The following is a 14,768-nucleotide window of genomic DNA, read 5'->3' as shown; positions in this document are numbered from 1 at the left end:
TGTAAAAAAATATTTATAGGGGCCTGGGTGGCTCAGTTGGTTAAGCGTCAGGTCATGATCTCATGGTTTATGGGTTTGAGACTTGTGTTGGGCTCTAGGCTGACAGCTCAGAACCTGGAACCTGCTTTAGATTCAGTACCCCCTCTCTCTCTCTGCCCCTCCCCTGCTTGCACTCTGTCTTTCTCTGTCTCTCAAAACTAAACATATGCTAAAAAAAAATTTTTAAACATTTATAGTATATACATCTCATAATGTGTAAAAGCAGTGCTAACCAGGGTGCAATCTATCTGCTTGGGTGACTCAGAATAGGGCTATAAAATACATCTGTTACATATAGCTGAATTATTTCTTCCTCTTATATTAAAAAGCAAGATAGGGAAGATGGCCCACTATATTTCCTGCTATTTGTAAAGCTTTATTTGAACAGGCCTTTGTCCCAAAGTCTAATCTAGAATATCCTATGCTGACCTGTTAAGTAATTAGAATTGATTTTCTTCTTTTTTTTTTTTTTTTTTTTCAACGTTTATTTATTTTTGGGACAGAGAGAGACAGAGCATGAACGGGGGAGGGGCAGAGAGAGGGAGACACAGAATCGGAAACAGGCTCCAGGCTCTGAGCCATCAGCCCAGAGCCTGACGCGGGGCTCGAACTCACGGACCGTGAGATCGTGACCTGGCTGAAGTCGGACGCTTAACCAACTGCGCCACCCAGGCGCCCCTTGATTTTCTTCTTTTTACGTAAGCTCTGCACTCAACGTGGGACTTGAACTCACAACCCTGAGATCAAGAGTCACATGCTCTACCAAATCACCCAGCCAGGCACCCCAGAATTGATATTTTTTATTTATACTTAATGGCTTAAAAAAATCTATCCCTGATTAGTTTCTTGGTATCTTTCTTAAGAAAAGAGAACTGCTTTTTCTGAGAAACTCTGTCAAAATTTGTAGAGTATCACTCATTCTTTCATATCACTGTTAATATGTACAGAGACTTAGAAAAATGTTTTGAAATCTGTAATTGGAAAAATTGTTTTGGAATTTGTGGCAAAGTTTACAGTAAGTCTCAAGATCTTAAAAATAAATGGAAAAAGAGGGAAGAGAATATTATCTAATCTAAAGGAGCTCTGGCTTGAGTGGAATCTCAATTTCTTACCACTTTGATGGCTTGAAGTTTGGAATCTTGTATTTTTTTTTAATGTTTATTTATTTTTGAGAGAGAGAGAGAGAGAGAGAGACAAAGTGCAAGCAGGGGAGGGTCAGAGACAGAGAGAGGAAGACACAGAATCTGAAGCAGGATCCAGGCTCCAGATGTCAGCACAGAGCCCGACGTGGGGTTCAAACCCACGAACCATGAAATCATGACCTTAGCCTAAGTCAGACACTTAACCGACTGAGTCAGGAATCTGACTCACCCAGGAATCTCAGATTTCTTAACACTTTTGTTATCCATGGACAAATTTCTTGTTGTGCCTATTCTTCAGTGTCTCATCTATAAAATGTTTAAGACAAGGAGAGGGATTATTTCACAAGGATAATATAAAAATAATATACAAGGAAAAGCATAAGGCAATATAATATGACACTAAAAATACATATGAAGAAGTAAGATGACACAGGAAAGTTTCTGTCTATGATAATCACAGAAAGCTTCTAAAAGGAGGTATTTGAGTAGGGACTAGAGAGATATGTGGGATATACAATTAGAAGGAAAGAGTTAATAAACACTGTAAAAGTATCTGTCAAAGCCAGGATGGTTATCTTGCTAACCAGATTAGCTTCCTTGAGGGAGAGAATACTGATAACAATTCTACTTACTGATTTAAATCCAAAGTGATCCAGACATCTCCAAAAGAGAGCCAAATGCTATTTATTTAATTTGATGGCCTTGCAAAGGGTAATAATAAAATCATATGCCTGCCACATTCAGTAGAAATATTAATATATCTTAAGAAAACATTAAAAAAGTATGCATGAAAGTAGATTAAAAGAACTTTTAAGTTAGTAAACGTTCTTTAAGCTAATTGATAAATCAGTAATTGAATATCTCAGATGAGATCTCCTCTGTTATCTCAAAGAGTACTATTGCTTAAAATCTTCCTGCCAAAGTAGATGTCTCCTAGAGATTATTTCTAGATTTGACATGTCAGTATTTTACTACCCTCCCTTCTGATTTGACCCTCAAGGTTTTTAAGAAACAACACACTATATAAACAGTTTGAAAAACAGGGACTTAAGCAGATAACTCAAGCAAATAACTATTATTTACATTTTATTCTGTTATGTTTGTGCCATTTTATTACAAATTAGGAATGTAAGGAAATTCCAATGTAAGCACACTTGGAAAAGAAGCAAAAGAAGCTGACATTTTTGAACGTCTGCTTTGTGCTGAGTATTATATATTCTTTCATACAGTTTATATAGACTTAACTACTATTATCTTAGTAAATGTCAACAAACCTGTATAGAAATTACCATCTTCATTTTATAGGTGAGGTAACCAACAGTCAGAAAGGTTAAATGATTTGTCCAGTGTTTCTCACCTAGTTACTAGCAGAGCTGGAAATTGAACCCAGGTCTTTTTTTATTCCAAAGCCCATATTCCTTCCGTTGTATGATGATGACCCTGTAGCAGATTACTTTGGAATTCAATTTATTATCATAAAGATTCATTTTTTAAAAGAATGAAAATAATTTTAGGTGAAAATTACAAGGAGCAAACAAGTATGTATTCTATTTGTTTTTTTTTTACTCAAAAATAACTAATATTAGAATATGCATAGAAAAAAGTTGTGAAGGTCCTGTGTCTATCTCTAGCTGCAAGAGAGACTGAGAAATCAAGCTTATATAGCTGGACATATTGTCGACTGGATAAAATGTCTTCTGTAAAGACCAAAAAAAAAAAAAAAAAAAAAAAAGAATGGATACTGAGTAGGTACTAGCAAGGTCTGCCACAGATCCTAGGAGAAAGTCAGAATGTATGGGATAGACGTGCTTGTGGAAAGAAGAAAATTAATCTGGAAAAGCCCTCTTGCACTGCAAGAGTATAGTCTCTTCCTTATTCATTATTTGATGTCTTTAACATACTCTGGACAATCCATTCCCCTTGACTTCTGTATGGTGATGATTCATAAATCTGTTTCTTCAGCTCAGATACTTTCTTCTAAGATTTAGACCCAGATATCTAACTTCTGTTAGAGATCTCTACATGAATATATCACTGATACATCAGACTCTGAACCTATCTAGAAATGAAATCACCATTTTTCTCTCCAGTATTTCTCCTCTTCTTGTAGTCCCTAACCCAAGGAGCAGTTTCACCATGGACCCTAACTGCTAAAGTCATAAACCAGGCCATCATTGACTTTCCCAACTCTTCCTAACTTCCATATCAAATTGATTATCAGTCTAAGCCCTAAACATCTCTTTAATCTGTCCATTTCTCTCCCATTCCCATTGATAGTACCTTGGTTCAGGTCCCATTACTCACCTAGGTTACTGTAGTACCTTGTCATTGGTTTGTTTTCTATCAGTCTTGTCTCCCTCTAATTCATTCTCCACCCAGCAAGAGGGATATCTTTCTAATACACAAGTGATCATGTTGCACTATTGCTGAAACTTCCATTGACTTCCCTTTACTTTTAAGATAAAGTTCAACTCTTTAACATGACCTGAAAAGCCAGTTTAAACCTCTGCTTACCTTTCTGACTTCATTTTTCCCACTCTTCATTCCAACAGCATATTCTAGACATCCTTACTTTCGTCCTCAAAATATAAGCTATGCCAGTTACTTTCCTCCAGCTTCTCTTAATAATATTTTGGTTGTTATTGGGGCACCTGGGTGGCTCAGTCGGTTGAGCGTCTGACTTCAGCTCAGGTCATGATCTCACGGCCCGGGAGTTCGAACCCCGTGTTGGGCTCCGTGCTAACAGCTCAGAGCCTGGAGCCTGCTTCAGATTCTGTGTCTCCCTCTCTCTTTCCCCCCTCCCCCACTCATGGTCTGTCTCTGTCTCAAAAATAAATAAACTATTAAATAATATTTTGGTTATTATTAATGATGTTTTTACTAATGCTTCAATTATAAAATGAATAATCATATCCTCCATAAAAGTCTTTTTGATCTGCCTAAGTCTAGATTAGGTGGCTTTTATAAGTGCTTACAAAATACTCTGTATAGCTCTTGTCACGGAGTTAAATACTATATTTTTAATTGCCTGATTACTTATCTCTTTTCACACTAGATTGTGTGAGAGCATTTGCTGTGAGGGCAGGGATTGATGCCTTTGTGGTTCACCATTAGAGCACCATGGCTGCAGTTACAGATTCAAGCTGGCAGACAGCCTCTAATCGGCTTTAATTTAATGCTGTGTTTATTTAGCTCTATAGAGGGATACAAGGTGGAAAATATAGCAAATATAACATTTTCATCTCATCAAGAGATCCAGAGCTACTTATATACAGATTCTTTTTGCCCTTTCATCCACCTAAGTTATGCAGAGCTGCCAGGGATGAGAGCTAAGTGTAGTGGAGGGCATTGTAACACATGGAAGCTACAGCCCCTTTTGTTTATGTTTCTTTCTTTCTTTCTTTCTTTCTTTCTTTCTTTCTTTCTTTCTTTTTCTTTTTCTTTTTAGAGCTCAAGCAGGGTAGAGGGGAGGAGGGAGGGAGGGAGGGAGAGAGAGAGAGAGAGAAAGAGAATCTTAAGCAGGCTCCACGCTCAGTGCAGAGCCCCACACAGGGCTCAATCCCACCACCCGGAGATCATGACCTGAGCCAAAATCAAGAGTTGGACCTGGCACCCTTCCTACCATTCTTTATGATGAGCACCTTTCATACTGTTCTCATGCAGACCCCAAGCCTCCAACCTAGGTGCAATCCTTCACAACTGAAGCAAACATAACATTTTCATTTATCTTAACTGTTGTATTCAAGGATGGGAGACTGAGGTCATTCTCAACCAGGCCTATATCAGTCAATGCTTGATATTAACCCTTTACTCCACACCACTATATCCCCATGGTCTAGTACAATGCTCAATAAATATTTGTTGCTTTCTACTATTGTAGAGAGACCATAAGTAATAGGCAGAAGTCATAGCAAGGCCTTATAAAAGAGTCCACCTGAAATATCAAGATGTGGAAGGGTTAAAAGTGAAAGTATGGAAAAGTATGTACCATACAAACACTAAGCATAATTGTGTTATATATATGTGGTATAGTTTTGTTATAAGACAAAACAGACTTTAAGGAAAAAGCACTTCTATTATTAAGAAGAGATTACTAATAAGTATTAAAAATATTCATCAGAAAATTATGATAATTTAAAATTTGTATCTCTAATATAATTCTCAAGTATATAATGCAAAAATTGACAGAACTAAAAGAAAAATAGACAAATCTATAATCTTAGGTGATTTGAATGCATACCTTTCAGTAAGTGATAGAGGATATAAAAGATTTAAAAACGTGATTAAGAAACTTGACCCATAACCCAAATGTAAACTACTGCATCCAACAGTTGGAAAAACACATTTTTTCAAGTCTTTAGAGAACATTTACAAAAATTGACCATATACTTGCCCACATAGCATCTTAAATTTCAAAGGATTAGAATCAGAATATATGGAGAACAAACGGAGGGTTACTAGAGGGGTTGGGGGGGGGATGGGCTAAATAGGTAAGGAGCATTAAGGAATCTACTCCTGAAATCACTGTTGCACTATATGCTAACTAACTTGGATGTGAATTTAAAAAAACTTTTTGACTATAATGCAACCATGTCAAATATAAGTAATACAGTTTTTTTTTTTTTATTTTTTTTTCAATGTTTTTTATTTATTTTTGGGACAGAGAGAGACAGAGCATGAACAGGGGAGGGGCAGAGAGAGAGGGAGACACAGCATCGGAAACAGGCTCCAGGCTCTGAGCCATCAGCCCAGAGCCCGACGCGGGGCTCGAACTCACGGACCGCGAGATCGTGACCTGGCTGAAGTCGGACGCTTAACCGACTGCACCACCCAGGCGCCCCAAGTAATACAGTTTTAAATAACACATGGATCAGAGAAAATCATAGAAACTGGAAAATATTTTGAACTGAATCATAATGAAAGAAAATACATATTAAAACTTGTAGGACTTGGCAAAATTAATACTTGTAGAGAAATATCTAGCCTTAAAACGTATACACCAAAAAAAGAAAAGGAAAAAAAGCCAACAGGGGAGTTTGGGCATATATTTCAAGAAACTGGGAAAGATAAAAAGCAAAAATGAATACAACAGAAAACAAATATACCATAGATAAAATCAGCAAAGCCGTAAGTTGCTTCTTCAAAAAACAAATAAAATGAACATATCCTTGGTGAATTTGACTAATGAGGGAAAAGACAAGCACAAATAATATCAGAAATGAAAGGGGGATATCACATAAAAATCCACAGACATTAAAAAGTTAAGAATATTATGAGGAGCTTTATGCCAATAAATTTCAAATTGTATTTTTTTTTTAGGTAGACAGATTCCTAGAAGAAGTGTAACCTGCAGAAACTTAATAAAGAATAGAAAATCTGGGGGCACCTGTGTAGTTCAGTCAGTTAAGCATCCAGCTCTTGATTGCAGCAGGTCATAATCTCATGGTTCATGGATTCAAGGCACATGTTGGCCTCTGCACTGACAATGTGGAGCCTGCTTGGGATTCTCTCCCTCCCTCTCTCTCTCTGCCCCTCCCATGCTCACTCACTCTCTCTCTCAAAATAAGTAAGCTTTAAAAAAAAAGAATCTTTCCAACCTTTAAAGAAAAAAGAATAGAAAATCTGAATTGTCCTATAACCATTAAAAGTAATTGAATCAGTAGTCAGAAATCTACCCACAAATATAACTTCACTAGAATGTTCTACCACACAAAGAAGAAATAATTCCAATGTTAAACAGATTCTCGTAGAGAACAGGAGAGCTACTGTCCAACTCATGTATGAGGCTAGCAAAACTTTAATACCAAGAACAGTATAAAAGAGTTAAAATTAATTAGGTAGAGGTCCTAAGCAAAATATTTGCAAACCAAATCCAAAAAAAAAAAAGATAAAACATCCTGCCTAAGTTGTATGTATCCCAGGAAGATAAAGTTGGGTAGACTATTAACCAGTATCAGAAAATCATATTCAAAGATTAAATGAGAAAAATTATATAATTATTTCAAGAGATGCAGAAAAAGTATTTGATAAAATATTAATTTATTTTAAAAACCCTTAGAGCAAATCAGAAATATAAAAGATCTTTTTAATCTGATAAAGAGTATTTAAAAAAAAATTTAAGCCTATCACCAATATTACACTTAGTGATGAACTATTGAAATTTTTCCCTTTGAGATCAAGTGTGAGATGGCAATGCTTGTTATCAGTCGTTCTATACATATTGTACTGTAGGGTTTGGTAGGATAAAAAAAATATTCACAAGTGATACACAAATGTATACATAGAAAATCTAAAGAATCTACAGATAAATTATTAGAATTTGAAGAGATTTGAAAAAGCAAAGTCACATGATACAAAAACAGTATACAAAAAATGGTTGTTTATATATATATAAAACAGCCTTTCACATATGAGTGAAATCATATGGTATTTGTCTTTCTCTGACTTATTTCATCTGGCATAATACTCTCTAACACCATCCGTGTCATTGCAAATGGCAAGATTTCATTCTTTTTTGTGGCTGAGTAATATTCCATTTTATGTATATGTGTGTGTGTGTGTGTACACATACATACCACGTTTACTTTATCACTATATTTTACAAATTTAACTACAGTATGTCTTGGTGTTGGCCTGCTTTTGTTGATTTTGGTGGGAGTTCTCGGTGCCTCCTGGATTTGGATGTCTGTTTCCTTCCCCAGATAGGGAAGTTTTTTGCTTTTTGCAAACAAACCTTCTTCCCCCTTTTCTCTCTCTCCTTCTGAGACTCCTATAGTAGGAATGTTACCATGTTTGGAGTTACTGAGTTTTCTAGGTCTACTCTCATGATCATTCTGCTTTCTCTTTTTTGTTCAGCTTCAATATTTAACATAATTCTATCCTGTCTCACTTGTTCATTCCTCTGCTTCTTCCATCCTTGTGGTCATTACATCCAGTTGGTTTTGAATCTTAGATACTGCATTTTTCATTTCTGCCTGATTGTTTTTAAGCTCTTTTATCTCTGCAGTAAGGGTCTCCCTAATGTCTTCCATACTTTTCTCAAGCCCAATGAGTATTCTATGATTATTGCTTTAAATTCTGCAGAATGTTAATTTTGTCTGTTTCGATTAGAGCTCTGGCTGTGACCTTTTCTTGTTCTTTCTTTTGGAATGAATTCCTCCATCTTGGCATTTTCTCTAGGTCTCTGTCTTCTGTATGGTATAAATCCTGTTATGTTTCCTGCATCTTTGAGTAATGGCTTTATGAAGAAGAGATCATGTAATGTGCAGGGCCTGGCACTTCAGGAAGTGTCTCTGGTGTGTGTTGCGTCCACTCTGCTACTGTGTTTTGGCTGCTTTATCCCTCAGGTCAGTTGTCTGTAGAGGCTTTCCTTGCCTGCAATGGACAGTGTTTGGTCCTTGACCAGAGTGTGGTGAGTTTTAACTAGGTGTCTTCTGTTCTGCTTGTTAAATGAGACCTGATGCTATTTCCACCAGAACAGAAGCTTTGCAGAATGCTGTAGTCAGTAGATGTGTGTGTGGGAGTTTGTGCTGGTCTTCCAGGAAGCGGCTTGCTGCACTGTTCCTTAAGCACACCTGCCAAGAAGAGCATTACCAGTGGATCACAGAGGGGTGGGACCTGGTATAAGCATTAGGCAGCTAGTGTTGGTGCTGTGCTGTTTACTAAAGTTGGTTTATGCTAAGGACTGGGGGAAAGAAATGGTATGAGCCACCTCCTTAGTCCCCAGGGAGGGAAGGCCACCCTTGCTGCTTTCAGAGAAACCCTCCCAGAAGAATGAATAATTAACCTTTGTCTGTCCTATGTGTTTTTAGATCGCCATTTTCACACTGTCTGTCTCCAGGTTGCTTGCCTGCCTGGAACAGCACAGTGTCCGTTGTGCTCCATCGTAGCCAAGCCTGCTGCCTTTCAAAACTCCAAACTTTAGGAATCTGGTGTGGCAGGGACTCATGCTGGTCTTCTGGGTGAGGGTCGCATTACACTGGGACCAATGCAGGTTTGACCCAGAAGGGCAGCTGCACCAGAGCCAGGAGCAAAGCAACTAACCTCCCCATGTGCCCCAGGTGATCCTCAGATCACGCTTTCTGCCCAGGAGCACTTGCCTGCCTTCACTACAGGAGCAAGACAGTACCCTCGGGTCCCTATCCTAGACAAGCCCACAGATCTCCAAAACTCTAGTCTTTGAGCCCTGCTTATTAAAAAAAACTCACAAAAATCAGCCCCTCTGGTTTTTCCATCAAGTAGCTTTGGGAAAGTATTCTTGTGTGCATTCCTGTGCTCTCCTCTCTATCTCATCTTTCTCTGCAACCAGGGCTCCCTCCCCTCTGCAGCACCCATGATCCATTTCTCCCCCAAACCACATCTCTGCATGCCCTACCTTCCTGTGGCCTTTCCTCTCTCTCGAGTTGTACAGTTTATCTGTCCACAGGTCTATTTCTTGGGTATTGAGAATGTTTGATAGTTATCTAGCTATGCTGGAGGGACGAGGCAAGACTAGGGTCCTCCTACTACACTGCCATTCTAGCTGCCACTCTGTATACCACATCTTTATCCATTCATCAGTCAGTGGGTACTTGGGCTGTTTCCATAATTTTGCTGTGGGAGATAATGCTGTTATTAACATTAGGGTCCATGTATCCCTTTGAATTAGTATTTTTGTATTCTTTGGGTAAACACCTAGTGGTGCAATTGCTGGATCATAGAATAGTTCTATTTTTAGCTTTTTGAGGAACTTCCATGCTGTTTTCCAAAGGGGCTGCACCAGTTGCATTCCCACCAACAGTGCACGAAAGTTCCCTTTTCTCCACACTTGTTGTTTCTTTCTCACCACCACCTGTTGTTTCTTGTTGAGTTTAGCCATTCTGACAGGTGTGAGGTGATATCTCATTATAGTTTTGATTTGTATTTCCCTGATGACAAATGATGTTGAGCATCTTTTTATGTGTCTGTTGGCCATCTATATACTTCTTTGGAGAAATGTCTATTCATACCCTCTGCCCATTTTTAAATTTGATTATTGGGTTTCGGGGTGTGGAGTTTTAAAAGTATTTTTATATATGTTGGATACTAACCCTTTATCAGATAATCCTACAATTTGTGTGGAACCGCAAAAGACCCTGAATAGCCAAAAGCAACCTTGAAGAAGAAAAGCAAAGCTAGAGGCATTACAATTCTGGACTTCAAGTTACCTTACAAAGCTGTAGCAATCAAAACAATATGCTACTGGTACAAAAAAGACACATAGATCGGTGGAACAGAATAGAAAACTGAGAAATAAACCCACAACTATATGGTCAATTAATCTTTGATAAAGCAGGAAAGAATATCCAGTGGGAAAAAGACAGTCTCTTCAGCAAATGGTGTTAGGGAAACTGGACAGCCACATGCAAAAGAAGGAAACTGGACCATTTTCTCACACCCTACACAAAAATAAATTCAAAATGGATTAAAGACCTAAATGTGAGACTTGAAACCATAAAAATCCTAGAGGAGAGCACAGGCAGTAACCTTTTTGATATCCGTGGTAGCATCTTCTTTCTAGATACGTTTTTGGAGGCAAGAGAAGCAAATGCAAAAATAGACTATTGGGATTTCATCAAAATAAAAGGCTTCTGCACAGCAAAGGAAACTGTCAGCAACACTGAAAGGCAACCTTTGGAATGGGAGAAGATACCTGCTAAAATTCTGTTCTTTAAATGTAACAAATGATAGTAAATGTTTTATTTTATTGAGGGCTATTTTTGTAGGCAAAATATACTTCCTTTGCCAAAGAATAGTGATTTCACTGACTTCATTTTTCTTTTCTTACTCAGGTTATGTATGGAATGTTGGTCTTCACATTAGTACTTCGATCTATTTATATTGTTACATGGTAAGTAATTTGGACCATCAACACCATGATTAGATTACATTCAGGCAATAAATCTATAGGCTAAATTGAAATAAGACATAAAATGCAACACCAGCAGGGATATTAATAGAAAACTATAAACCAACATTTATTGTGGCATAAGGTAAGGAATACTAGTTCTTTACGCAAGTTGTTAACAGGCATTATGTAAAAACAAATGTTCCAAAATTAATTTGAGGAAAGCTGTGTATGATGGCTTCCTTTTGAATATTTATAACGTACCTTAGTATATTGCCTTGAGAAGTCCTACAGTAAAAACAAAAACTGTTTTTGTGCTTCTCAGTCTAGTTGACTCAGAACCCTTTTTACAAAACACTATTCAAGGAATGCTGTTAATGTCACAAAGAATCAGTATTCCAGAAAGATGGTTTAGGAAATAGCATAATCTTTATAGAGTTTATGAAGATTAAATAATATTCATGTGAGTACCTCCCATGGGGCATGGCCATACAGCAGCAGGTGCTCAATAAATAATATGATTTATGGGTTTATTCTAGTTTTTTCTTTCTTAATTAAGCTTTTTGTTTTGAGGTAATTGTAGAATTAACATGCATTATAAGAAATAATAGAGACCTCCTATACCCTTTACCAATTTTCTCCAATGATAATGTCTTGCAAAACTGTATAGTACAGTATTACAACCAGGATTTGACATTGACAAAGTCAAGATACAGAACAGTTCCATCATCACAAGGATCCCTGTGTTGCCCTTGTTTAGTCATACCCACTTCTGTCTCACCCCACCCTCCCATCACTTGTCCTTAACCCCTGGCAACCACTAATCTGTCCTTCATTTCCAGATTTTTTTTTTAATTTCAAGAATATTACACAAATGGAACCATACAGTATGTGTAACCTTTGGGATCAGTCTTTTGCACTCAGCATAATTCACTGGAGATCAGTATAAGTTGTTGAGTGTATCAGTAGTTCATTCCTGTAGTATTCCACGCTATGGATGTACCACGGTTTAACCATTGACCTGTTAAATGACATCTGGATTGTTTCTAGTTTTTGACTATAAGGAATAAAGCTGCTGCAAACATTTGTATATAGGTTTTTATATGAATATAAATTTTCACTTCTCTGGAATAAATGCCCAGAGGGGAATTGCTAGGTTGTGTCATGGTTATATGTTTAGTTTTTCTCAAAATTGCCATTCTGTTTTCCAGGGTGGGTCTATCATTTTATATTCCCACCAGTAGTGTATGAGTAACCCAGTTTCTCTGCATTCTTGCCAACATTTCGTGTTGTCACTTTTTAATTTTAGCTATTCTTATAGGTAATCTCTCATTGTAGTTTGAATTCCCATTTTCTAATATCTACAGATAAGCATATTTTCATGTGTTTATTTGCCATCTGTATATCCTCTTTGTTGAAATGTTTGTTTGTCTTTGCCCATTTTTTGTTGGTCTTCTCTTTTTTTTTCAGTTGAGTTTTAAGAGTTCTTTATATATTTTAGATAGTAATCCTTCATCAAATACTTAGCTCACAAATATTTTCTCCCTATCTATTTCCTTGTCTTTCCATACTCTTTATAGAGTCTTTCACAGAGCAAAAAAAGTTTTTAATTTTGATAAAGTCCAATTTATCCATTTTTATTTTATGGATCATACTTTTGATGTCAAATATAGGAACTCATTCCCTAACCCTAGACTTATTCTGTTTTTTTTTCCTAAAATTTTTGTATAGTTTTATATTTTACATTTGAGTTCATAATTTATTTTTAGTTAATTTTTATGTAAGATATGAGGCTTAGGCTGAGGTCCATTTTTTTACCTATGGATGTCTAACTGCCCCCAGGAACACTGATTGAAAAGGCTATCTGAAATTTCTCCACTGAACTGCTTTTACTCTTTTCTCAAAGATGATTTGTATGGATCTATTTCTGTGTTTTTATTCTGTTACATTGATCTGTGTGTCTTCCACCAGTGTGACACTCTCGATTAGTGTAACTATAAAACAACTCTTCCAGTCATGTAGACTGATTCCTCTCACTGCTTTTTAAAATTGTTTTAGCTGTTTAGGTTCCTTTGTCTTTCCATAAAAACTTTACCATAATATTGTCTATATTTAAAATTTTGTTGGGATTTTGATAGGAATTGCGTTAAACCTGTACATCAATTTACAAAGAATTCACATCTTTTAATTATGTTGAGTCTTCCAATCTATAAACATAGCACGCCTCTCCATTTATTTGGATCGTCTTTGATTTTTTTTTTTTTTTTTGGCCAGCATTTTGGAGTTTCCATTTTTTGAGCAATTGTAAATGGTATTTTATTTTTAAATTTTTGTATTTACCTGTTAATTGCTGTTATATAGAAATAAAATATTCTTTTTTTTTTTCAACGTTTATTTATTTTTGGGACAGAGAGAGACAGAGCATGAACGGGGGAGGGGCAGAGAGAGAGGGAGACACAGAATCCGAAACAAGCTCCAGGCTCTGAGCCATCAGCCCAGAGCCCGACGCGGGGCTCGAACTCATGGACCGCGAGATCGTGACCTGGCTGAAGTCGGACGCTTAACCGACTGTGCCACCCAGGCACCCCGAAATAAAATATTCTTTATGTTTATCTTGTATTCTGCCACCTTGCTGAACTTAATAGTTCTAGAAGACTTTTGTAGATTCCTTGAGATTACCAATTGATTTGATCATATGATTTTTTTCCTGTAGTCTGTTAGTGTGGTGTTAATACATTGATTACTTTTCAAATATTGAACAAGCTTTGTAATCTGAATGAACCACACTTAGTCATGGTGTAAAATTGTTTTCATATGTTGTCAAATGATACTTGTTAATATTTTCTTAAGGATTCTTACATTTATAATTATGAAGGATATTAGTTTATAGTTTTATTTATTGTTTCACAGTTATGGAAGCCAGAAGTCAGAAATCGAGGTGTCAGTATGACCATGATTCCTCTGAAACCTGTAGGGGAATCCATCTCTAATCCTTCTTAGCTTCAGGTGGTTTGTTGGCAATCTTTAGCATTCCTACACATTTATTCACATAATTTCAGTCTTTGCATTTATCATGACATGAGGTTCTCCTTGTATTTCTGTGTCTTTACGTGGCCATTTTCATACAAGAACATCATTCATAGTGGATTAGGAGCCCACTCTACTCCAGTATATCTCATCTTAACTAATTATATCTGCAATGACCCTATTTCCAAATAAGGTCACATTCTGAGGTACTGGGGCTTAGGACTTCAACATATCTTTTTTGAGGGGGAAAAATTAAAAAGCAATTTTTTAAATGTTTCTTTATTTTTGAGAGAGAGAGAGAGAGAGAGGCAGAGAGAGAGGAAGACACAGAATCCGAAGCAGGCTCCAAGCTGTCAGAACAGAACCCAACGTGGGGTTCGAACGCAGAAACATTGAGATCATGACCTGAGCCAAAGTTGGATTCTTAACCAGCTGAGCCACCCAGGCACCCCAAGGGGGACAAATTTAACCCACAACTGTACTTTTCCCTGCTCAACTTAAAATATGCATTTTGCATGCACTTATAACCACATCAGACAGTATTACAATTTTTGCCCCACCATAAAACATAATAGGAGGAGAAACAAAAAGGAGAAGAAAAATGTATTTACTCATATTTTTACTCTTTACATTTCTCTTTCTTCTTTTCTAACATGCTAAGATTCCCTCTGTCATCATTTCCTTTCTTTTTTTTA

At 36.9% G+C, this 14,768-nt stretch overlaps 1 protein-coding gene across 2 annotated transcripts in view; it reads left to right on the top strand.

The window, feature by feature from the left end:
- The window catches only part of ACER3 (alkaline ceramidase 3), a 170,940-nt gene that overhangs the window by 130,351 nt on the left and 25,821 nt on the right, over nt 1-14,768 (top strand). For both annotated transcript variants that reach the window (XM_047070880.1, XM_047070881.1), the window contains exon 7: nt 10,991-11,049. In XM_047070880.1, coding sequence (XP_046926836.1) covers nt 10,991-11,049 — 59 coding nt within the window. The remainder of the gene's footprint in view (nt 1-10,990; nt 11,050-14,768) is intronic.

Source organism: Lynx rufus, unplaced genomic scaffold (assembly GCF_022079265.1).
Source record: "Lynx rufus isolate CCGP_SWC_20201006 ecotype Redwood Valley unplaced genomic scaffold, mLynRuf1.p SCAF_9, whole genome shotgun sequence".
NCBI classification, from domain to species: domain Eukaryota; kingdom Metazoa; phylum Chordata; class Mammalia; order Carnivora; family Felidae; genus Lynx; species Lynx rufus.
This window is presented reverse-complemented; position numbering and strand designations above follow the sequence as displayed.